Source organism: Tiliqua scincoides, chromosome 2 (genome assembly GCF_035046505.1).
Source record: "Tiliqua scincoides isolate rTilSci1 chromosome 2, rTilSci1.hap2, whole genome shotgun sequence".
Taxonomy (NCBI): domain Eukaryota; kingdom Metazoa; phylum Chordata; class Lepidosauria; order Squamata; family Scincidae; genus Tiliqua; species Tiliqua scincoides.
The window spans coordinates 120,631,583-120,657,790 of NC_089822.1; the positions used below are offsets into that span (position 1 = coordinate 120,631,583).

At 43.7% G+C, this 26,208-nt stretch overlaps 2 protein-coding genes across 3 annotated transcripts in view; one reads left to right on the forward strand and one right to left on the reverse strand.

The window, feature by feature from the left end:
* The window catches only part of SLC27A1 (solute carrier family 27 member 1), a 41,691-nt gene extending 36,348 nt beyond the window's left edge, over nt 1–5,343 (reverse strand). The window contains exon 1 of one of the 2 annotated variants that reach the window (XM_066614846.1): nt 5,225–5,343. The gene's annotated coding sequence lies outside the window, so the exon portion shown is untranslated. Of the gene's footprint in view, nt 1–5,189 lie in introns of both variants that reach the window. The other variant, XM_066614845.1, reaches the window with a different exon arrangement.
* Nucleotides 5,344–5,579: 236 nt separating this feature from the next.
* NXNL1 (nucleoredoxin like 1) lies at nt 5,580–20,747 on the forward strand. The gene is made up of 4 exons (XM_066616860.1): nt 5,580–7,079; nt 14,288–14,476; nt 18,026–18,410; nt 20,177–20,747. The coding sequence occupies exons 3-4, from the start codon at nt 18,085–18,087 to the stop codon at nt 20,457–20,459; spliced, it is 609 nt and encodes a 202-aa protein (XP_066472957.1). The 5' UTR covers nt 5,580–7,079; nt 14,288–14,476; nt 18,026–18,084; the 3' UTR covers nt 20,460–20,747.
* Nucleotides 20,748–26,208: the final 5,461 nt, after the last annotated feature.

The window sequence follows — 26,208 nt, forward strand, 5'->3', positions numbered from 1 at the left end:
ATCTCCCCAGGTTCACTCAGTTCTGCTCCAGCAAAGATCCAAGCACGCATGCAAGCAGACCCATTTGGACGGTGGAGGCTTACTTCTGGGCAAAAGAACAAGTGTTCCCTTATCCGGAGAGACCCCTGGAAGCTTCTGAGTGGCACTGGCCTCTCCAATGGCACCACGTGTTCTCCACTGGCAGTGAAGCGCCTTACAGCACTTGCATGGCAGCCGTTGCCACCAGCATAGGATTGGGCTCATAGAGTCTTTAAAGCCAGAAAGTAGCTCTTCAAACAAACCTAACCTAACTGTGATCTCTCAAAGTGGTGGTTTTGAGCTTCGAAGTTCTAAAAGTTCTGAGCCCAGAATTTGAATGAACGCCTCCCCACATAAGTTCTCCCAACAGACACAAAGATCACAAAGAAACTGATAAAGTGGGTGCTCCTCTTTTATTTAGCAGGGTTAACTGGCCCTCCTCACCCCAGCAGTGTCTTTTCTAGTGGCTGTCTGCTGGTGTTCTTTTGCATCTTTTTAGATTGTGAGCCCTTTAGGGCCAGGGAGCCATTAGAGCCAATAGTTATTTGATTTTCTCTGTAAACTGCTCTGTGAACTTTCTGCTGAAAAGTGGTATATAAATACTAATATTAAAAGATTAAATCTAGATACCTGTATTAAAAACATCTTTGTTGTTGATTTTGTTACTTTAACATCACAAACGTTTTAAATCTGTATCTTTATCTTTATATCAGCTCTCAGGCAACGTCTCCAGCTAGGCTGATGCATGTTAAACATCTTTGATGGTGCATCCAGTGGCATGTTACCAAGAACACTGGGCTGTGGTTTGTCTAAAAGAACACTGTAAATATATTACCCATGATTTTTTTTAACCCAGAGCAGATTTGCCTTATTCAGTGTTTTGACTGCCCCCAAGGAGGAGTTATCCCATTAGACTTTTATCAACCATCTAAACCTGGAAACTTGTGCTTTGATATCCCTCATCTCAAGATCAACTGAGCAAATTATACCCTTCCTATAACTGTGATAATGTAGCCTACCCTTCTAATGAGCAGGCCAAGCGTTTTAATTACGTTTTTAAATGCATATTCTGCATACTAGTCCAGCAAGGGCTCTTGAGGCAGCTAATGGTTCTGGATAAAAGGATGGTTAAATTAAACAATTTAAAAACAAGTAGTCATTATGCAACCAAGATAAAGTGAAAGATAGCACTGCTGTTTAAACAGAGTCTTGTCTAAACAGAGAGTCTTAGCCAATCTACCCAAAACAGTGAATGAAGTTTTAGGAAAGATGTTTTACAAGTAACCATAGCAGAACACCTATTTGCTTATAGGTACATGGCTATTTTTTGATGGTGGGAGCACTTGGAGAAATGCTTTTCTGTTACTATGAGAACAAAGAGCAGTTGCTAACCCAAACCAGTCAAAATCCAGCATCTTGTGTAGCTAATAGGGGTGTACATTATTTTAATCAAAGTAACTTACAACTTGGATAGATACACCATCTCAAAATGAGAGCTTCCATTTCATATTCTTAAAGGGAAGTTTCTAGTCCTCATTACTAAAGGAAAAGAAGATACTGGATTCAAAATGCTTGTACAAAAGACACTGAAACCTGAAGGCACTAGGTAGATCTCCAGCAGTCAGAAAACAAGGATTTTTGTCCTGCCTAACTCCTTGCAGTTTCTAAAATGGCCACTACTCAAGCATCCTAATCCCACTGACCATCTCTTTGAGATTTCCCTCCTGGTTCTCACTCCTAATTACACAGACCAACATACATTTTGCTTACACCAATTCCAGGGTATATTTGGGGTGCTGATTCCGAAGTTAGCATCTGTTTTGCCCTGTCTAGTTTTGGAGATATAGTGTAGCCTCATTAGTGAATGGTTCAAGCAGCTTCCTCATGAGGAAGCATACACCATGGCTTCCTCATGAGGAAGCTGCTTGAACCATTCACTAATGAGGCTACACTATATCTCCAAAACTAGACATGATAGGGCAAAACAGATGCCATTTTTGGAATCGGCACCCCAAATTCATATCAAACCACCATAAAGTTTGGGAAAAAATTTTATGACCCTCAATTTTGTAGGCCTGTGTTATCAGATTATTTGTAAACCTGGATCATGAAAACCCAAGTTTATTGGGTGTATGTAATTCATTCTGAAAGCAGAATGTGGGCTTCCCTGACACAGAATTGAGATGTTTTGGGTACTATACATGCACTCTTAGACACAATCAGTACTGTGCCTTCTGCTGTAGCCAGCATTTCACGAAACAGAGTTCACATTGAACAGTATAATGGCTATAGTACTGGACTTGGGAAGAGAATAGCCATGAATCCTGAAATGAAGTTTACTGGGTGATCTCAGACTGATAAGCACTTAACTAAACCTATTATACATATTTTTATCCTGCCCTTTCATGGAGAGGGGGCAAGATAAAAATATAGGTCTAGGACTAGTCCCAATTAAAAACACAGGACTATTACAGTCATTGACTCTCAGTTACACATTACTCTGGTTGATAGTCCATTATTCTTCAGTTTGCCACTGTGCTTTACCCTTGTTACACTGGATTCTGTTGACTGGTTTTTCTATCCCAGGTAAAGAATCTGCCATCCACAGAGACCAGAAATAGATATTTCATTCCAAATGCTCCAACATCAAATTTGCAAGTGAGCAATTTATTATATTAATGGCGTATGGAAAGTGGATATAGAAACACTATTCTCTCATAATGTTATGTCATCCAATCAAAACAAAGTCAACTGTTCAGCAGAGTAAAGCTAAGAACCACCAAGACGACTTTTTAAAAGGATCAGACAAATTTGAGGAGGGGGAGATCCATCAATGACTAGTAGACATGAAAGCTACGTGGAACCTCCAAGTTAAAACTTCTGAACAAGAGGGCTGGGACAAGGGAAGGCTGCTGTCCATGCCATTTCTGTAAGCTTCCAAGAGGCATCTGGCTGACCACAACTGGAAAGGAAATGCTGGCTAGATAGACTTTGGTCAGATTCAGCAGCAGGGCTCTTCTTATATTCTTAACATCTAGAATTGTTATGATTCTAGTCATCCGTAACACAAGCATCAGGTTGATGCCAATATCGATATACAGTCATGTTTCTAGAGATGTGGTTGGCACACTAAATATTGTTCACTTTGGCTGTAATCCTACATATACTTTCCTGGGAGCAAATTCTATGGAGCTACAGGATTAGGTTATTGGTTTAATTAATTAACCAATTAGTTAATTAATTGGTTTAATTAATTAACAGCCACATTATATTCCATGAAATAACGATGCGAACAATGCCTTTTGTACTGAGACATACAAAATTATGCAGGGGATGGACAGAGTGGATAGAGAGATGCTCTTTACACTCTCACATAACACCAGAACCAGCGGACATCCACTAAAATTGAGTGTTGGGAGAGTTGGAACAGACAAAAGAAAATATTTCTTTACTCAGCGTGTGGTCGGTCTGTGGAACTCCTTGCCACAGGATGTGGTGCTGGCGTCTAGCCTGGACGCCTTTAAAAGGGGATTGGACGAGTTTCTGGAGGAAAAATCCATTACGGGGTACAAGCCATGATGTGTATGCGCAACCTCCTGATTTTAGAAATGGGTTATGTCAGAATGCCAGATGCAAGGGAGGGCACCAGGATGAGGTTTCTTGTTATCTGGTGTGCTCCCTGGGGCATTTGGTGGGCCGCTGTGAGATACAGGAAGAAATACAGGGAAATGTTACAGATCTGCACTTTTAACAGGTTACTTTTAACAATGATAGTCACACCTGGGTAAGTGTGGGTAGGATTCCAGCCTAGGATTGCTAAAAATTTTCCTGCTTGATGATGTCACTTCTGGTCATGACATCACTTCTGGTGGGTCCAGACAGATTCTCATTCTAAAAAGTGGGTCCAGACACTAAACACTTGAGAACCACTGCTTTAGAATACTTGATAATATTCCATTGGACTGCTCAAATACCCAATCCTACTGTCTGCAGAAACATCTGCAATGGAACCAAGCCTGGTATTATTAACAATTGTGTATCATGTCCAGTTTTCATCCTCCTGTTTTAAATATGTATGGGACAGGAAAAACAGCACAAAGTTCAGAAGTTATGACATACAGTATAAAAAAAAGAGTAGAGAACTGGATTTGTTTGATTTAGAGAAGAGAGTTTTTAAGTAATACACGATATCAGTTTGCAAATATCTAGACTGCTATAAAGATGAAAGGGAGCTATTTATTCAAGTCCCAAGGGAAAGACAAAAACCAAGTTAAGGCAGAGCAGATTTAGATAGGATATCAGGAAATGCTTTTGAACCATCACAGCTCAGCAATGAAATAGGTTAAATATACAAGTTGTTGCGTGACAGCCCAATTCTATCCACACTTTCCTGGAAGTAAGCCCCATTGACTCTAATGGGACTTACCTCTGAGTAGGCATGCATAGGATTGGGCTGTGACTCTCTGTTTTTAAGGAGACAAGCATTTACCAGAGGCAGAGTCATCCCTACAGATCAGCCATTTTCAACCACTGCACCATGGCAAATTGGTGTGCTGCGAATGGTCCACAGGTGTGCCACAAGAATTTGGGAGGAGGTCATTTATTAGTAGGACCGTTGAGCAATATGAGCCCTCCACTGGCAGCATGGTGCGCCTTGTCAATTGTCAAGAACCTGATGGTGCGCCTTGACAATTTCAGCACCTTGTCAGTGTGCAGTGAGACAAAAAAGGTTGAAAATTCCTGGTCTGGGGGGGGGGACCCAGCATGGTCTGCCCTTGTTGCCCGAACAGCAGCTTAATGCGCAGAAGCCATCAGGGGATGCTTTCAGGACAGGGAGATCACAAACACTAGCACCTCCTAGCTCCACACGTGGAACAGTCACACAGCTGCTTGAGAAGTTGGCAACCACACACAGCCCTCCCCCAAGTCACACAAGTGATGCCCAAGTGAGTGGCATGTGCCCCCCCAAAACCCCTGCACATCAATAGCAGTCCCCTTCTTTTTCTGGCTCCAAGTAGGCCACCACACCACAACCCCAACAGCAGCAGCAACAGCAGCCCCTCTTATACAACCCCCCCTTCTCCCCCAATAACCTCAGCCTGGGGACACAGAGTATGCCTCCCCACGACACACCAGCTCCGTTGCCTCGGCAACACAGCTACTCTTCTTACCCCTCCGTTGCCAAGGGAACGAGCCACTTCCGTACCTCGCGCGCCCAGTCCTTGTGTTGCTCTGCCTCCTTCACCTTCCTCCAGCTCGGCTTTAGAAAGCGCCTCCCTCAGCACGCGGGGGAAAATGCGGGGGGGGCGGAGCCAGGAAGGAAAAGCCCCGCCTCGAGCTACAAAGCTGTGGAACGCTCGACCGAGTCATAGAGAGGAAGAGGGATAGAACGGCAGAGCGAAAGCACCGAGAGCGGGGGAGGCGCCCGCCCGGAAACGCCGCAGCAGGCAAGTCTGGTGACTGCAGAACGTTTGCGCCGCCCCTCGCTCGAACGTTCCCTCGTCGTCCAAACAGATTCGAGCTGGTTTGTGACGTCAGAGGAGAGCTTTGTCAGCCGGGAAAGTAGCAGGATGTGGAACGTTCATACCTGTGACTTCTAGGCATGTTTACTCAGAAGCAAGGCCCGTTAGAGTCAGTGGGGCTTACTCCCAGGAAAGTGTGGCTAGGATGGCAGCCTCAGAGCCCAGGCCTATGCAGGTCTACTCAGAAGTCAGCCACATTAGAGTCAGTGGGGCTTACTCCCAGGAAAGTGTGGCTAGGATGGCAGCCTCAGAGCCCAGGCCTGTGCCTGTCTACTCAGAAGTAAGTCCCATTAGAGTCAGTGGGGCTTACTCCCAGGAAAGTGTGGCTAGGATGGCAGCCTCAGAGCCCAGGCCTATGCATGTCTACACAGAAGTAAGGCCCATTAGAGTCAGTGGGGCTTACTCCCAGGAAAGTGTAGGTAAGATGGCAGCCTCAGAGCCCAGGGCTATGCCTGTCTACTCAGGAGTAAGTACCATTAGAGTCAGTGGAGCTTACTCCCAGGAAAGTGTGGCTAGGATTAGAGCCTCAGAGCCCAGGCCTATGCCTGTCTACTCAGAAGTAAGTCCCATTAGAGTCAGTGAGGCTTACTCCCAGGAAAGTGTGGCTAGGACAGAGCCCAGGCCTATGCATGTCTACACAGAAGTAAGGCCCATTAGAGTCAGTGGGGCTTACTCCCAGGAAAGTGTGGCTAGGATGGCAGCCTCAGAGCCCAGGCCTATGCCTGTCTACTCAGGAGTAAGTCCCATTAGAGTCAGTGGAGCTTACTCCCAGGAAAGTGTGGCTAGGATGGCAGCCTCAGAGTCCAGGCCTATGCATGTCTACTCAGAAGTAAGGCCCATTAGAGTCAGTGGAGCTTACTCCCAGGAAAGTGTAGGTAAGATGGCAGCCTCAGAGCCCAGGGCTATGCCTGTCTACTCAGGAGTAAGTCCCATTAGAGTCAGTGGAGCTTACTCCCAGGAAAGTGTGGCTAGGATTAGAGCCTCAGAGCCCAGGCCTATGCATGTCTACTCAGAAGTAAGTTCCATTAGAGTCAGTGGGGCTTACTCCCAGGAAAGTGTGGCTAGGACTGTAGCCTCAGAGCCCAGGGCTATGCCTGTCTACTCAGAAGTAAGTCCCATTAGAGTCAGTGGGGCTTACTCCCAGGAAAGTGTAGGTAAGATGGCAGCCTCAGAGCCCAGGCCTATGCATGTCTACTCGGAAGTAAGGCCCATTAGAGTCAGTGGGGTTTACTCCCAGGAAAGTGTGGATAGGATTGCAGCCTGAATCTTTAGTCCATTTTGCTCATCAGCCTCATATTGTTGTATTCAAATCCTGATTTCATAATGAATTTGAGATTTAAAATCAACAATAAGCCAGTGGCTTCCTGTAAATAGGTACAGAACCTTCATAGTTGCCCCTTCATCTTCCCCATAACCCACAAATTAAGAAATGTCCCTGTTTAGCAAAGAACGGAAACAAAACTTGTGAAAACAGGAAATATTTAGCCTAGTCCGTATTGTATGTCCCCCTGAATTCACTGGGCTTCATTTCAAGTTCAGGTAAGCATGAAAACAGCTACAGCCATAATCTGAATCTCTTGTGTTTAGGGTACCAATTTGTGGCTAGCATGCTATCTGAACAAATGGTTGTGCATTATTACTTCGCTGTCTGTATAGGAGAATTTGTTCCATTTCCAGAAGGCCTAATTGTGTGAATGAACTTTAGATGTTCCTCACTCTGAAAACTGAAATTGCTTTGTAGGCTACTGTAATTTATTTACCATGCTTTATGCTGACCCCCTGTGGTGGTCTGGTGAGGCTGCAGAGGCAGCCCACTAGGATGGGTGGAAAAACAAGGCCCACAGTTGTGAACTTGTCTTCTCTTTGTCAGTGTACTTGTGTACAGTTGTGTACTTGTCTTTGTCAGTGTACTTGTGTACAGTTGTGTACTTGTTAAGAGATCCTCCTAGTCTCTTGAACAGCTGGGAACCATTCCAAAAAGATGCCGCTTCTGAGGAAGGAAAAAACCAACAAATGGGCAGCCTTCCTCATCCCACTTCCCACCTTGCCCACTTGCCCACCTGGGGCAAGCCCAATGACTAGAGCTCCCCTGGCACAGAAGCTGGCAGCTAGAAGATTGATCCAGGAAGTTTAAAAATACAAAAAAAAAAAAAAAAAAAACCCAATAGGGCAAATATGCAAAACAGTCACTTGAAAAAAGAGGCAAATGACCATACAGGACTATACAGTAATAAAGCCTATTGCAACTCCCTAGATCAGTGGTTCCCAAACTGTGGGTCTGTGGCCCACCAGTGGGTCACAACCCAATTTTGGGTACATTGTTAAACTGACAAGGCAGATTAGACTATGTGCGCCAAGGGTTAAGCAACCTGCTACTTGAGAGCACTGCTGCCCAATCACCATTACAGCCACAGAGGCTTGAGCAGCTGGTAATATGAACCTTTTTTTAAGTGGGTCCTGATGCTAAAAGGTTTAGAAACCACTGACCTATAGCCCAATCCTATTTACCCCAGCACTGTAGGCTGCAGCAGCACCAAAATGGCCAGTGCTGTAACGTATGGGGCCAGGGCAGCCGCCAGATGTCTCCTTGGAGGAAGGGAGCATTTGCTCCCTTACTGTGGGTAACTGCCATGGATCCAATGGGTTTCCTCCTTCTGCAAGTACTGGAACAGAACACATGCTAGTTCAAACTAGCTAGCTCCTTTTGTTAGATTTGGGTAACTGTAATGGAAGATCAGAAGATCATCAGATGGATGATGTGGTGTTGATAGCGATTCCATGTTTTGACAGCTGTTTGACAGCTCTGGGAAGGGCAGGGCTGGCTCCACAGCTGTAATCAATCAAGGCCAATGGAGACTGATGGACACCAGAGCTTCATTTGACCTTGATGGGACTTTGAATGGACATGGACTGAAGAGATGGCTCACCTGAGCCTAGTTTGGACTTAACAAGGGGCTGCAGGAATAAAAGACAGCTTCAGAAGGCACAAAGCTCCTGACCAAGAGCTACCCTGACCTACAGGACATGGATGGACTAGGACCTAGTCCTAGAAGACTGGGAGAAGGGGACTGCCAGGACTCTGCTGGAGAGGATATGGAGGAGGGACTCTACTGCAGAAGACTGGACTGTGCTTTGGAAGATTGAGCTGGAGTGGACTTGAACTTGAGGCTTTGGACCTTTATCCTCTAAGTTAAGTGGAGTTTTGGGGATGGGAAAGCCTCTGGACAGGTGGAATCGCAGGGATTGTGTTTGTAGCAAAAAAATTGGTTAATTGCTATGATAAGGAGTTCTGTGTTCATTCCTTTGCACACCACATCTGTTTCTAGAGATAAGGACCTGTTAATTAGCCCAAAAAGTGGGCATTGGGAGAGGGAACATTGGGACAAGACAGCAACTCAGATATCTACTGTTCTGGTTGACTACTCCAAAGGTTAGAAAACCCAGGCCCACCCCCTGGATCTCCCTTTGGCTACCAGCAGGTGGAAGGACTTATTTGATAGACAGGTTTAAGCAAACCACAGTTGGGTGCTGCTGGTATTTTCCTCCTTGCTCACTGTTCTATTTAAGCTGTTAGTCAGATGAAGTGGCACTATCTGTCCACATCCCAGGCTAAGCTTTTCTAGTGGATGTGCAAGTAGTGATGAAACTGCACAAGCAGATTTGTTCAAGCCAGCGCAATATTACATGAGGGGCTTTCTATTAGGGTGAATGGGTCCTGTTCATGACATTCTCCAGGTATCTCAGGGAGCACATGGAGTATCCTGTTTTCACTATAACCCTGTCAGGTATGTTAAGCTGAGAGGCAGCAGCCTGCCCAAGTTCATTTAGACCCCAATCTTAGGGGTTTGAGCGCTGGCGGTACAAGTGCTGATGGTACAGCGTACCGCCAGTGCTGGGTATCACAAACATACTGTAAAGCACATTTGTGGCACCTGGCAAGGAGGGAGCACCAGTGCTGGGCCTCAGTGCCAGGTGGATGCTGTGGAGGAGCCGCTGATGTTCAACACAGGGTGGCAGTGAGGCTTTCCAAGGCGGGGGGGGGGGAGGGGAAGATTGGGCCCAAAGAGTGGAGACTCTGCTGCTGTATGCTATTCCCTCTCCCTGACCAGGCAGCCCAACATGGGCCTCTGGCGCAGATCTGAGGAGACCCATTTGGAGCTGTGATGCTGTTACCCGGGGTAAGGGAGCAAATGCTCCCTTCTCCTGAGGATACCACCTGCAGCTGCCCAGGGCCCACAGGATACAGTAGCAGCCATTTTGGTGCTGCTGTAGCCCACAGCGCTAGGATGCATAGGATTCAGCTGCCCATGATTCTCAGGGCTGCATAAGGATTAGAACCTGGTTGTCCTTGGTCCATATCTGGCACTCTATTCACTAGGTTTGAGTGACCAGTTTTCCAATTCTGTATTTCATAGATTGACTTAATCATTTAATTAAATAAAAAACAATGATGCTCCTAGATACCTATATAACTGTCTTGACCAATATAGCATTATAAAGATTTATTTTTCAGTCAGATGCAACTTGCAGCATGGTAAAAAGTGGCGATCCTAGGCTGCAATCCTAACCACACTTTTCTGAGATTAAGTCCCATTGAACAAAATAGGACTTACTTCTGAGTAGACCTGGTTAGACTTGTGCCCCTAGTTGATTAACCAGTTTGCCACACACTTTTTCAGTCCTGTAGGTCACACAGAAATGACTTAACATCCTATTTACTTCAGTGCTAACTGCTATGTAAAATGTTACCTGAAGCAAATTCATTATGTTTTCTCTTCATTGGGATTTTTGCCATTGATTCTTTCTTAATGGAAGGTGATGGGCCTAGTTCTTCAACAGAGAATTCATTGTCTGAATTACTTCCAGTATGAATAATTAATTTTAAGTTTTCTTGCCAAATGCTCCTTATTATCCCTGTTTTTACTGAGAAGGCATTTAAGCTCCCAAAATATTTTTGTGTGTGAAAAAGGTTGATCTGGCAAAAATAATCTCCTACGGTTGCCAAATTTCCACAACAGGATTCAGTGGTGGCAGCTGAAATGACATACTATTTCTATGTAAGTCCTGAAGGTGCATAAAGAGGGCTCGGCATGTTTTACAAGCCTATGGTGGTCTGGAATGTGGGACAGTCTTTTTAAAATTAAGGACCTTGAGCCAACCTTACTTTTTAAAGAGATATCAGTTTTCAAGAGAACTGTACAATAGATATTGTTCTGAGTGCAATATTTTGTGTTAGGATTTAATCTGAGCAATTTTTCTCAGAAAACTTTGAGAGAAAATGATTTTCAGCTTCTCTCTCCTTTCTATTCAAAATATAACTTGTTCCATATGAGATGTTTCAGTGACCTTTCCTCCACTTCCAGATCAGCAGAATTATTCTTGAATTCCTGTTACTAAGTTCCAAGCAATTGTTGAGAACTCACATGGATTACTAGGGGAGAATTCCTCATGCTTGTAATATCACTTGTGTAAAGAATTGTTTTCCAACCCATGCCCTCATTTCTCATAAGGGGACCTTAGAAGCACATTTTCCCCAGCTATGCCTGAGTTAAGCAGTGACAGCACACCAGCAAATCGTTACAAATTCTCAGTTATTTGGATTATTATTATTACATTTTTGGAGTATGATCTATGGCATGATTAGGCAGGGGGGTGTCACCATAAGGTCTAATGGAGCCTTCTTTCTCTTAGCCCTTCTGCCCATCACATACTTAGCCACTCAATATTTTGGCCTTCCATTCAATAACAATCATTTTGTTGAATAAACCATTTTTATGGTATTAGGAGCTGAAGCTTTATAATTTTTTTTTCTGCTTATCCAGAACCTTTCGTGCTCGCTTTGGCAGCACATATACTAAAATTGGAACTGAACAGAACCTTCCAGGTGCTATGACACTTCTCCAAGGAAGAAGGGTGTGCTTGACCACATGCAGTGAACCCTGAGGGAGTCAATTTAGAACTCGTATGAGCATCTTTGAACTTGACCTTAAGCAACCTGGGTTCACTGTGATCATTGCCCTGTCCAAATAGAAGTTTTACAAACAGCCATGCATCCCAACCTATCTTCCAATGGGTCGGATTGGCTGGAGTGCCCAAAGGACAGGGAGATGTCAACCCCAGCATATAGGCTGGCTTGAAGCTGCTGTTATTGCTAGACCCAGATGATGAAGCAATCCAATAAATTACCTCTCTGCCAGGCCATGTGGTCTTTCTGCAATGGTGACTGCTTTAGAATGCAGTAGAGTAGCCTTTTCTCTAGTTACCCTGATTTAGGGGTTTCCTTAAGGGAAACATGTGCAGTGAAGGAGTCAGTCGGCACCTCTTTCCTGAAACTGTGGGGTGGGGCAAGCTACACAATGCAAATATTATTGTGATATAAATGAAGCAGAGAGCATTACTTGTGCGGAGCCACCCAGTGGCACCTACTGAACTTCATGGCTGAGCAGGGATTTAAAACTGATAACATTGTTGATTGCAAAAGACAATGAGTTGAATTGAGCCCATTAATCCTGGCTGAGCTCAATACCTTATCTGGTCATTCCCTGCCAGTCTAGGTATTGATTTATGGGCTGGTATGCACAAAGGGATAGTGAATTACAGTTTGTGACAGTGTGTAATGGCTGCCATGGGTGTCTCCCCCTTTTCTGCTTCAAGCAAGTGTTGAACTAGATGGCCTTGAAGCTCCCATCCAACACTATGATTCTAAAAGCCCTGCCCCTCTTTCCAGCCCCACTCCCTACCCATTCTAGACTAAGAATGCTTCAATGCAAAATAAGGGAACAATGGAGATAGGACAGTGGTTAGATGCTAGCCCCTCCCCCATTTGGGTGACCATGGGTCAGTCATTTTCAGCCTTCCAGAGTTGTGAGCTTAAATTCATGACATTCCTGGTGTTATTAAATGTGCATTGCATGTGGTGTGTTGTGGCATGTGTGTAGCATAACAGTGAGTTGAGGCATCTATTTGCCTGTGGTGAGTTTCAGTATGATGTGTAGCCAATGAGTGCCACAACAATTGCACACGTTCTGCAGTATCCAACAGGCAATGGGTGGCACAAGATGCCACACCATGCAGCAATATGTTGAACGCATACATACAATACACTGTATGCAGCATGCATGCAGTGATATGTTGCATGCCACACACGTCGCAATATGCCACAGGCAATGGGTGCCGGAAGTCACTACATGTATATGGCAGCACGCCAGACATCAGATGTATCACAATACTCTGCAAATCAGCACACAGTAATATGTTACAGTTAAATGGAAACTATCAGAATGTTTAGGCATTATAATGCTATAAAAACATACCCATCTTAAATATATATCACACTCTTGTGCCTCTGTGTGCATATGATTCCAATTTTTTAAAACTCTTTTTAAAATAAAGGGCACCTGGCAATTCCGTTATTTTTATTTTTATTTATTATTAACATTTATATACCGCTCTTCAACAAAAGTTCACAAAGTGGTTTACAGAGAAAAATCAAATGGCTCGCAAAAGGGCTCACAATCTAAAAGATACAAAACACCAGCAGACAGCCACTACAAAAGACACTGCTGGGATGAGGAGGGCCAGTTACTCTCCCCTTGCTAAATAAAAGAGGAGCACCCACTTGAAAAAGCGCCTCTTACTCAATTAGCAAGGGTTTGTGTCCTCCAAGCTCTACATGAGTGCTATTCATCCAAACATTTTCCAGATATTTTGAATATTGCACTGGGAAAAATACATTTCTTCTTCTTTTGGTAGCATGGTGCAACATATGAAGCAAAAACGACATTATTTTATTTATTGTTTCATTCATATTAAACCTCAGGTTGCACTGAAGACTCAAAAATGAATGTTGCTTTTCATGCTTTGTGCAGCATTAACACCTCTCTGTTTCTTAGCCAAAGTCAGTTTCCTGAAGCTCCAGAAAATGTTCTTATTCACTGGAAAATGGATATGCACTGCATACTACTTATACAATCTCAATGTATTCTTTTAAATGCACAAGTATGTACAGCACATGTCTCTCAAGGCTGCAGTCCAATGTACACTTGAGGTAGTGCACCACATTGAATACAGAGCACTTCTAAGAAAGCATGCATATAGAGAACATTGACAAAAAAACTGTGCTGAAACCAGTCAGCCAGGTTCAGATGTGGGATGTTCTCTCACCATACTATTTTTTCTATCTGTATTACCAGATGAAGCTTTCATTTATAAAATGTGGCTGATGTCATAGGACAGTGGTGACCAACCTTGTTGGCCAAGTGTACAATAAGTCATCATTGACCTATTCATTTAATCTTAGCCTGGACCAGATTATTCCAGAGAACTGGGGGAAAAAAACCTGATTAAACTTTGACAGCTCTATCAGCTTACTTGGTTGTTGTGAGGGTAAAATGGGGGAGGAGTCATGTATACCACTTTAAGCTCCTTTGGGGGAAGGGCAGTACTGTGTCCAAATGTGAAAAATAAATGCTGTTCATATGCCTCAACCTGAAGGTGGTCAATTGACCTGCAGTCGGTATCCACCCTATTTTGTCATTTCTTTTATACATTGCAATGTACAGTGACAGTGTTGGGGTTATTTTTGACTTAATTGCACTGAATGGGGCACTAAAATTGGTGAATTTTAGTGTTAAATCCTTTTCAAATATACAAAAACTTATTGACTCAAATCTTTATTGCCATTCTACCATATTCCTGTGCTGCAAAAGAGAAACACGTAATAAAGATTTAACTTTTTTTGTTTGCAGATGGTGTCATGCTCAAGGCAATCCACCCAGTTTGTTGTAACTGTTACTTACTTTGGTGCAGAGGCATCACTAAGCATCACCTGGTGCAAGATCTCATTGTGACACCCCCATGATGGACCTCCCCCTGTACCAGACCATACAGAGTAAACTACAATATCATATGCACAGTCTAAATGCAGTGGCATTAAGGTTGGTGTCATCCCCATTAACTTTATGTATGTATGGATGGCTGGGTGGATTTTAATATATAATACTATAGGTCACCCAACAAATAAGTAACCAACAAGTGGCCAACTTGATGGCACTCACACAACTGAGCAAGAGTTCTCATATTAGCTCTGATCCATGGAAATGAGAGCTGACTCATACTAACACCTTATTGGTTCCCTGCTATGTCATAATAACACCTCATTGGCTCTTGGAACAATCAGGGCCCAATCGTATCCACCTTTCCAGTACTGTTGCAGCCATCCCAATGGGGAGTGCGCTGCATCTTGCAGTGGGAGGGCAGTCTTGGAGGCCTCCTCAAGAGGCTGCATTGGTGCTGAAAAGTTGGATAGGATTGGACTCTCAGTCTCACTGGTCAGTTTTCAGTTGAAATCTACTTTTTGTTACATAAGGTAGTTGTATTTTTTTTCTGGTTAATTGGTCATACCTTTTCATGGAATACAGATAATTCAACCTGGTTTGTTTCATTACATTCTGCATGAAATTGCCTTTCCAGTGATATATGTTGGTATTATTCATAAATACAAGTTTTCTAAAAGTTTTCGCCCGCTAGTGGTGTCACCCCCCCCCCGAGGGTGTCACCCACTGTGGTCTGCACCCCCATAACCCCTAGTGATGCCACTGCATTGGTGTACATTTGAGTGACACCCCCCAATGCAGATGCCAGGTTAGTAAAGTACACCTTTTATTCAGGCAAGGGAATGGAATTGCTTGAAGATGGTGGAGAGAAAGCAAAGAAGCACTCTTTCTTTTCTTAGTAAGGATCATTGCCTCTCCAGGAAACTGTCTGTGCTGACTTTAAGAAGATTAAAGTACTAGCTTTTTATTCTATTAATAGGTAGGATGGTAAAACCCAGCAGGAAAGGTTATCCATGCCAGTGATTCAAACTGTAGCAGCAAAACAGGTGTTTCCCACTGATTGTGGGAGCTCTGAGCTCTGTGGGAGCTCTGAGACAGAATGAGGCACCCAACTGTGCAAGAACTCCAGCCTTCTCATTCTGGGCACAAGGGATGGATCAAAGCATGAATTCCTTGTCGATTTAGCAAGGATATGAGGACCACATCCTTTGGACAAGGACGAATAGCACTTGGCAAGTATAACTAATTAACTGTAGCACTAAGGTGTGTAGAAAAGATTGCATTTCTAGGACTTTCCTAAGGCCCTTCTAGCTCCTTAGCAGTAATTCATGATTAGTGTCCTCATCTTCACTGGAGACTTTCCAAGAGACCCAGCTTGAACCCTTTTACTTACTGAAATCTTCAAAGATGGCCTTAGTCATTCCCTAGTAGAGTGCTTGTACAGTGCAACCCAAGGCACTCCCCCTCCACTGCCACCATGTGATGATTGTCAGTAAGGACAATGGCTGCTGACTGCTCTCTGCCCCACCTCACCAGTTGCCACCAGAAGTAGGTTCAGCTGACAGAGGCTAACTAATCCAAGGTCACCCAGTTTACTTCCCAGCCAAAATATGTGAACCTGGGCCTTTGTGGTCAAAGGCTGCAATCCTAACCACACTTTCCTGAGAGTAAGCCCCATTGAACAAAATAGGACTTACTTCTGAGTAGACCTGGTTAGGATTGTGCCCTTAGTACAACACTGCTAGCTATACTGTGCTTTCTCTTAGGGCAGGGGTGCCCGAACCCCGGCCCTGGGGCCACATGCGGCCCTCAAGGTCTCTCAATGCGGCCCTCAGGGAGCCCCAGTCTCCAGTGAGCCTCTGGCCCTCCAGAGATTTGTTGGAGCCCGCACTGGCCCAACGCAACTGCTCTCAGCATGAGCTGTGGGATGAGGGCTTCCTACACTGCTTGCTGCGTCATGTCTGTGATGCAGTAGCAGCAGCAAAGGAAAGGCCAGCCTTGCTTTGTGCAAGGCCTTTTATAGGCCTTGAGCTATTGCAAAACCTTCATTCATTCATTCATAGAAGTTCATCTTCAATATATTCATTTATGTAAACTTATGTAAATTTATTCAAATTTTAAATGTAAATTCTTTCCCCCCCAGCCCCCAACACAGTGTCAGAGAGATGATGTGGCCCTCCTGCCAAAAACTTTGGACACCCCTGTCTTAGGGGAACAGGGGCCTTGACTACACATGCAGCTGAATGAGGTGGTAGAGTTATGGGGTGGTTAAATGAACTAACATTTTAAGGTGCTTGTGGGGGAATAACATTTTTAAACGCTCTCTTGTGTAAAAAAAACAAACACATTCCTGCAAGTAGAAAACTAGTATAGCAAGAAGCAGCACGTTTTCTCCTGATGGCAATTTCTTTTGTGTTCATACCTACTACTCCATTTTACTGCACACATAAACCAAGCCAGGTTTAAGCCCATGGATGGGATGAGGAGTTAGTACTTTTAATGTGTTCAGATGCACTTTATTGCTTTTGCCAAAATAATTTTTTCACTATGAAAATACAAAACATACAATTAAAAGCAATACCATGTCTTAATATGCATGACAGAGTATTATCTTTAAATTTGTCATTCCAATAATAAATTGAAAACTGTTGGTTATGGGAACATGTTCTCTCTGTATTTATTTCTGCAGACTAATAATTAAGGTTCACTGTCCAACAAATGTGTTTGTTTGTTGTCTTTGATGTATTCTTTTATAAGAATTCAATGTTGCAGCTATGGCGATATCCCAAATCTTGCAATACCAATCCAAAATTGATACAACCAGAGGTCCTGTCTAATATACTATTATACAAATTTTAGCACTTGTCAATACATTTCCAACCCTTAAAACAGATTCTTTTAAATAACACAAGAAAACAATTTTAGGGTCCACTTTGAATACATTACTGGGTTTTTCATCTATCAGCTATTATGCCATTCTCCAGTTGGACTGGATTGTTGGACAAAAGCCTCAAATGTGGAAACAGAAGTCAGCTCACTATGTTTTGCACTGCCTGTAGTTTTCTGATGCATGAGTATAATCTTACTTACAGTGCAATAACATGCATGTCTACTTGGCTCATAAAATTCAATACTACTTACTCCCAGGTAAGCATATATAAGATGGCAGCTTTAACTTATGTGTCAAATACTACTAATCCTCCCAAAGTTTTCTCTTGGCTGCAGAAACAAGTACAGAGAGAGCCTCTTCCCATAACCAGCTCCAGTTTCCAAATTTCATTTTTTGCCTAAATCCTTCTACCATTTTTCAAAAACCAACAAGGTAACTGTAAAAACTATAAAGAGAAAAAGCAGGAAATGAGCTTTGAAACTATCAGACCCTAACATTTTTCCAAAAAATTTTCTTTCCCTTACAATGATGTTCCTGTATAGCGATGAGGCAGTGTGTCCTGCCCACAGGTACTGGTAAGACTCCACCAAAAAATCTGTCATTTTCTCATGTCACAATATGGGCACCCTTTGCAAAAAACAAAGTGTCCAATTTACTCTCTCTCTGTTTTGATAGATCTTCTTTATAGAAATAATATATACATTCTATGAATCAGTAGTGACAAAATAACAAATTTTATAATGCTTTTTGTCTTTTTTCAGTTCTAAAAACCTCTAATTGATCCTAAACATGGTCGTTTTAACTCAGTAAAGCTGTAGCGATGGCTGCACTTTTTATTGACAAGACCTTGATCGTGAATAACAAAGACAACGATGAGCTGGATCTGGAACGAGAACTTAACCGAGCATTGGAGAACAAGATCATGCTCCTGTATTTTGGCTCTGGCGAGTGTCCTCAATGCCAAGAGTTTGCCCTGATCCTGAAAGAGTTTTTTACAAAACTCACAGATGAATTTTATGTGGAGAGAGCATCCCAGCTGGTCCTGATCTATGTGTCACGGGATGAGACTGAAGAGAAGCAAACCAAGTTCCTGAAGACCATGCCCAAGAGATGGTTGTTTTTACCCTTCCAAGATGAGTTCAAGAGGTAAGCTCTACTATTTGCACAAGGCAATACTAGTTTTCAAAGACAGCAAGTATATGCAAGTTTACTTAGGACGCAATCCTAACCCCTTACGTCAGTGCTTTCCAGCACTGGCATAGTGGTATCAAAGGGACGTGTGCTACATCCTGCAGTTGGATGGCACTCATGGAGGCCTCCTCAAAGTAAGGGAATGTTTATTCCCTTACCTCAGAGCTGCATTGCCATTATGTCAGTGCTGGAAAGACAATTTGTATTGTCTATTGCAGACACAGAACTTGGAATTTTCCATACAGAATATCAGGACTGACATATTTAATCAATTAATTAGCAAGATTAGTTTATTAATGACATTCTGATCTACTAAAAAGGTCCCTCCGATTATTTGCTGGATCCTCTGTTTTATTAACTTCTGTTCTTTTAGCATCCATTGAAATTATTGGGTTTAATCAGTGTTGGATTCTGGCCAATACTTGTTTTAAAACCTTTTTAAAAAATACTTGTGGAGTCTGAGGGTCAGCAGGGACATCAGCCTTTAGCCGCAGGGCCTCCTGACCCAAGCTCTAGCTTTGTCCTGCCCTGTCCCACCAAGGAAGTGCCCAAGGAAAATGAGCCTCAGAGGTTCAGTGGCGAGGGGGTTATCAGCACCCTGGTCCTCCCAACTGGGTTGGTCTCTGTGCTTCCTAGGAAGGGGTCCTGCTGGCTAGAGGGTAGGCAACCCTCCTCAATTGCCAAGAGCTTCTCCCTGTTTGGGACCAGCCAGCCACTCATCCCAGGCTCTGAGCTTTTCATATCCTGGCCTCATCAGGCCCCTTAAACTGTCCCACCTCTCCCCGTGGTGAGAACTCTTCCTGTCTTGTCTGGTTGCCTGCAGGTTGTCCTACGGGCCTGCTAGGCATACTGCCAACCCCTTTGCAGTTGGGTCCTGCTTTGCTGCGGCCATTGGACAACCCCTAGATGGTGCCAGATCCTTGTAAGACCAATACTACACATATACATCATACACTGACCAGCAGGGAGGTTGCAGGCTATACTGATAAACAAGATTTCTGTTAACTAAATATTTGCCTACATCTGCACCATCAGAGGTTGATCAAGTAAAAAGGAACACCTTATTGAGCTTTTGTTATGTTCCCTGGACCAATCAGTGACAGGTGTTGGATGAAGAAGATGGTTGTCTTTAAGAGAGCTAAAGATGGTATAACAAATCTCATTTCTTGCCTTCCTCATCATTTTTGATGAAACAGGTACAGTACATTGTAATACCTGAGTGAACATAGGGTGGAGCTGGGCATTATGGCCAACAGGACTGCCACCAATATTGACATCTTTGGCCTGAATTATTTCCCTTGCCCTTGTCTGCTACTGTCATGCATTTCTACATCCCTGCTCTTAGTCAGTGTGTGATGTGATGATGTCATAACACAAACAGAGCAGTCCTATGCATATCTTCCTAGAAGTAAGCCCCACTGAGTTCTGTGGAATTTCTTCCCATGTAAGTGTGTATGGAATTGTAGCCCAAGTTGTCCTACATTTTATGAGAGAGGGAAAGAACTCAACACAGAGATGCCATTTTGAGCAGCAACCCCACCCCATCAGTTCTGTGTTCTACCCAGAGGCAACAGTTGGATAAGGAAATAATTTAACAAGACAAGAAATTATGGTTCTGCCACTTTTTCTTTAAAATAACCTCTATCATCTGTCCTCAGTCTGCATCAAGCTTTTATTTACAATCTTTAAAGCTTAATCGTTCTTTTTGTATCATTTCCTAGGGAATTAGAATTAAGGTTTTCTGTGAAGGACCCTCCAGTAGTAGTGGTGTTGAAGCCAAATGGAGAGGTCATCAATGCAAATGCTGTGGAGGAGATCAAACAGTTGGGCACAGCTTGCTTCCAGAACTGGCATGAGGCAGCTGAGCTGGTGGACAGAAACTTCTTTCTGGCACAGGACTTTGACAATGTGACTTTGAGAAGCATCACTGATCCCATTCGCCGGCTCAAATACAAGCTAGAAAAGAAGAAAAGGAGAAGTCAAGAAGATGATGAGTGCTCCTGATAGCATACATTTTCCTTTGCATTTCTGTGTGGGTGAGCTTGACTCTTCCCAACTCAAGGCCTAGGAGCATGATGATGTATGCAATTGACGACCACACTATTCCAGCACAGATACTGGAATTCAGCCATAGAATTCAGCTTTCTGAGAATCTTGGTTTTCTTTCTTCGCTGTTGCTAATCCTTCTGCCTGTAAAGATACTTTTGAAAATGTGAAGGCAATATCTGGTGAAATCTGGAGAGTGTTTAGCTCGGTATGTGTGCAGTATGGCATCAGCCTCCCTTTTTCTTGAGTAGCAGCAGAAGCAGAAAAAAATGTAAAATAAATATATGCACAACTTCTTTGTTAGCAGGTATTCTCTGATATTTATAGAGTATGCTGTGTGCCTCCCCTACACCATGATTTCCCAAAAGGGTCCTACTTTGGATTCCTACAACAGCTGAAGTCAGATTGGCATTCATTAGGAGCAGAGCCTTTTCTATGATGGCACCTCCTTTCTGTAATGCCCTCCCAACAGAACCCCTCCCCCAACTCCTCCTCGCAAAGTTTATAGAAAAGCTGTGAAAACATGACTAGTGTTATGTTCTTGATTTATTCTGAATCAAATTACAGGGGAGGGGCCTTCTCTGCAGATCCCGTATCTGCAGATTCACTCATCCACAGATTGGGTCCTTGTCCCACCACCCCACGTGCCCCCGCCAGAGGCAAAGGAAGCTCTGCTTCCCTTGCCTCTGGAGGGTCCTCTAAGCAGAGGCCGCAGACATCCATAGAAGTCCAGAGGGCTTTACCAGGCCTCCTAATGCCTTATAAGACATTAAAAACATTACTTTGGTTTCATGGAGAAACTGGTGTTGTTTTTATTGTTGGTTTCAGTCTAAGCCTGGCAGAGGCCATGGATGAATATCATCTGACATCCTCTGCTGGGCTCAGAGGACTTTCTGGACATAAGGGAAGCAGAGATCCCCTCAGCTCTGAAGGGTGGGAGGCAGGCATTTGCCCGTATCTGTGGTTTCACATAATCGCAGGGGGTTCCGAAACTCCATGGATTCCTATGGATTTGGGGGCATGCCTGTACTAGTTTTAGTCATAAGCAATACATTTTGTTTTACTATTATGTTTTAAATAAGCCACCTAGAGCAGTGCTTCCTAAACTCCTACAAGGGAGTTGGGAGCACTGTAAATGTGTGCAGAGGCTATGGCAGCAACACAATTCCCAGGATCACACTGCTGCTGGGGACAGGAGAGATTTTTTTTTTACTTACTGGCAGCCAACACGGGAGTCCTGGGCTCCCTCCCTGGGTTCTTGTCATGAAACTGGAAGTGTCCATTTTTTTTTACATGTTTGGAGGTATAGGAAGCCCTGTGAAGAGTTTAAAAAAAACAAAAACCTTCCCATCCCTGACAGCAGTGTGATCCTGGGGATCCTGCTTTCCCCCCCATCCCACCCCTTAAAGGGGCAAGGACAAGTGCTTCACAGCAGTGTGATCCTGGGGATCCTGCTTCCCCCCCATCCCACCCCTTAAAGGGGCAAGGACAAGTGCTTCCCTGGCTGGTGCGTTGCAACCTACCATTTTTGGAACCACCGACCTAGAGGATTCATCTTCAGCTGGTGGTCAAAAGTTGGAACCCAAAACTGGGGTGTGGATCAAGTTCAGGAGGAAATAGGGCAGCCCTGTCATGAAACCCACAAAGCACTAGTTTTGAACAGTGGGCTGAGGGACTAGCATCTGCCTGCAGTCATCCATCTGAACCTGCCCTGACTGTTGCCTCATCTACTTCCTGCTTGAACTCGGAGAATAAATGGGGGTGGGGGTGCTGGCTTACCTGCTCCTCCAGAGCTGCTGCTTCTAAATGGGAGCATGCTGGAAATAATCCTCCCCACCACCAGTTTAGAAGTGGCATTGAAACAAGGACTGGGCGCTATGTGACATTGAAGGGTACTGCCTGGTGCTAACATGGTGTGTTGGGAATATTTCCTGACTCTGACAGTGGGAAGCTGGTACTCATGCTGGCAGGGGTGTGTGCTGATACTGGCACCGGGGACATGCTGGTACCTGTGTGTGCACTGGAGAAGTGTCGGCAGATTTTGATGGGAGAGGCAGCAGAATTTGTTGCTGCCTCAAGTGCTGGATCAGCTTGAACCACCCCTGGTTCGGTAGGGGTGGAAAGCAGAACAATGGGGGGGGGGGGAGAAGCATGGACAGAAGCAAAAGCAGAAGCAAAAGCAAATACACATATATACAAGCATCTTAGGCCACGGTTACATTCCAGAGTCGGCACCTAAAGGCAAAATTGCATATACTCAAAATTACCTTGAAAATCCCTTACAACCAAAAAGTAGGTATTGTCTCTTTAAAAACTGAGAGGCAGATGGGAACTGACAAGAGTGAACAGCAGCTTCTGTCTCCAATCTCACTCACTCCATGTATTTAGTAAGTAGAATGGCAGGCAGAAGTGCTTGTACTGTTCAAATTCTTGTTTTTCTCTGGGCTTTTTTTGTTTCTGTCTGTTTGCGGAGCACATGTAATGGAAGTTGCACTACTAAAGTTCGTGTAAAATGCTAGACAACGGTATAGTAAAAATTAAAAATTCATCCCATCATTATGTATGCTGGGATTAAAGGTAGTTTACTTTTAGGAACTGGAACCAAGAAACCACAGACCTCTGCCCTGTATACGGTGAGCCACCAGGGGTAGAGGTTGGGACAGATTCTTGAGCAGCAATGGCTTTGCCCCTCCCACTTTTGCTGCCCACTGGCTATCCTCCACCTAGATGATTTTTAAAAAATAGTTTAGCCACTTCGCTTTCTGCCTCTCACAAGAGATATGCTGGTTCACCTATTAGAGATCTCCATGTTAGGCTGACATTAAGGCCCAGGAGCAGAAAACACTGGCAATCCTATCTCAAGCAACTAATGGCCACAACTGGGGAACTTCTTGTTCCACCTGTGTTTTGGATTAGACACCTTGAAAAGTTTTTGTAGGCTTTCAGGTAGGAAATAGTTAATAGGAGAGAGAGAGAGAGAGAGAGAGGAGGATTGGTTTGCTCTTATATTGGATAGAGATACTGTGGGAAGCCTCCAATTTCATCACTCCTGCAAAAGGAATGTGGAAAATCAGCACTGCCTGACACACTGTGTCTGTAACCTGAATGGCTCATCCTTTCTTCACCAACAAGGCAACATGAACTGACACTTCCGGCTCTAGTGTACTCAAAAGGGATATGAATGAAGAGACAGAAACACTTCAGCCAGACACATTTGGATTTCCTGGGGCATAGTTTGTTTCCCAAAAAGAAAGGTGAGGACTTTGTTCACCAATGTGATCAGCAACAACCAACAAAATTTCTTTCTCAAGACCTGATTTCTCAATCAAGGGCATACGTCAGCTCAATAGCCTTTTAAGGATCAGTAACAAGGAATGAGTATTCAACGTTCTGTTTTCAAGTGAGTGTTTTTCTTTGGAAAATATGGGGCCTTTCTTGGTACTGGATTTCTGTTTTGTAGAATTGCCATGCTGGGATGTGTCTTTAGGAGGTCATTTCGTTCATTCTCCTGTCTGATTAATGACACCACTTCTAAAAGATGCCTTTCAAATCTTCCTCACAGGAACTATGAAAGTTTTCCACCACGACCAGCCTTGATGGAATCTGACTCCATGGGGGGATCGTTAGACTCATGGAAAGCAACAGAGATGTTTCCACAGAAAGTGAGGACAAAACACCAAAGAAAAACCATGCAGAAGACATGTCTGAGAAATAATTGGATATACATTTCTTACATCAAATGTCGACACCTGTAGGATGTTCAAGAAAGGCAAGTGGCAGGGAATTCTCTAGCACATAAGGAAGGTAGTTAATATCACCTCTTGATTAGGAGCTGAGGGATGAACATGAGGAAGGCCAGAGACAACAATAATTCCAACTGCCTTTGTGATGGTAGGCAGTCACCATTGGGCAACAGATTTTTGGCCTGTGATACTGGATTCTTGAGTGCTGTTTGGGCTTCTGTGCAGAAGTCTGCCAATGGGGAAGACATGGGATGTGTTGAACTCTGCCCTAACCATCTACTTGAAGTCACCAGGCACCTGAGAGACATTGATGAGAGGTTCCACAGTTTTCGGCAACTCTTCCAGCGAGAGTCCAGTGAGAACTCTTCCAGTAAGTTCAGAAGCATCCGTCTGTCTGTCCGTCTGTCTGCTATTCTTCAATTTATGCAAAGCAAGGGAGCCCATTATCTGCCAGCAGCCCTTAAATTGTTTGAGGCAAAGGTGATGGCCCAATTATTGTATGGAAAACAGCTGGGACCTTTTCCCAACATCAAGATAATGGAGCATGTCCAGTCTAAGTTTATTAGGGCAGCCTTTAGTGCATCTAGTACTGTCTCAATCACCTTTTTACATCTGGAATCAGGCCTGATTAGAATAGAGGCCCGTGTCTGGATAACCATTTGCTCTTATTGGTTAAGACTGCACCTATACCCATTAGGGATTGCTCCCTGAATCCTCCAAGATGAGTATAAATCCAGGTGGATTAAAGGGCTGGAACGAAAACTGTCCTCTCTGGGATTTTCCATGCCATATTTGTTTGACATGGGACTGGCTCAGGCGGGAGTTAGGATTAAGCAGCGGATCTTTCACATAGAGCGCCAGGAGGACCTTAATAATGTCAGAAAGTTTTGTATCAAGGAGAAGCTCAGATATATAGCTGCCCCAGCTCCCTACCTTTTCCAGTTGGAAATCCCAAGCCACAGAAGGGCATTTACATTGGGGCAGTATGATAGTCTGCCCTCAGCTGTAGTGGAAAGACGCTTTCGGAAGTTCCCATTTTTGGAGCGACTGTGTCCTTGTGGGGCAAACCAACCAGAAACCACCAGTCATGTTTTGCTGGATTGCGTTTTTTATAAGGATATACGGTTATTCCTTATCTCCTCACTGTTAGAAGAGCTCACCAAATGCCCAGGTCAAGATTATAGTCATTCTCTTCTATCAGATGCAAATCCAGAGGTAACGCGGAGGGTGGCTAAATTTTTAGCCGCTGCAATTAGCACCAGGAGGAAGAGAGTGGATTATGGCCTTCCAGGTTGCTCATAGAGTATTTATATTCTGAATAAATTTTTATTTCAATATGGACTAGAAGACTTTCAGAAGTACCTTCCTCAGTTACTGTACTCCGTTCAATCCACAATAACTAGACCAATCTTAGTCCTATCTAGACTTAGATCAATTAACTGTTAGTATCTTATGTTGCCAAGAGCCTATGTTAGGATGCTGTGATGGGTTGTATGTATGTTCAGTTGTATACTACGAATGTATTGTTATTTTTATGCTGGTCGGTGACTGTAATAAAACTGAACTGAATATGTTCTGCATGCCTGTGTAAAGAGTGTAAGAAAGGTTCACCAGATGGCGCTCAAAAACAAGTGTTTGACTTGAGAAGTGAACATTTGTACATAGGCAACCCTGCATAATATCTATCTATACTGTAAACATTTTATCTTCTGTAAATTTTGTATAGGTAGTGAACTTTCAGGCCCTGTTGAAGTGAAATTGACTGACTTGCTCGAGGTCATCTCTTCCTTTCTTGGCAAATACCCAACCTTAAGTCGTCGTGCTATTCAGCCAGCTACTGCCTCCCTCATCAGTTGTGTGAATGGTAAGTTGCTAATTTCAAGGATTGATAAACCATTCTCAACAACATTTTCAAATACTGTAAATGGGGTGGTGGTATGCAATGGAAGGCCAGGTACCTTGAA

Bases quoted from the DNA above. Each gene is read 5' to 3' on its own strand.
- NXNL1 (XM_066616860.1), top strand. From the start codon at position 18,085: ATGGCTGCACTTTTTATTGACAAGACCTTGATCGTGAATAACAAAGAC. The intron at 18,411-20,176 runs GTAAGCTCTACT...ATCATTTCCTAG, and splicing joins TTCCAAGATGAGTTCAAGAG to GGAATTAGAATTAAGGTTTT.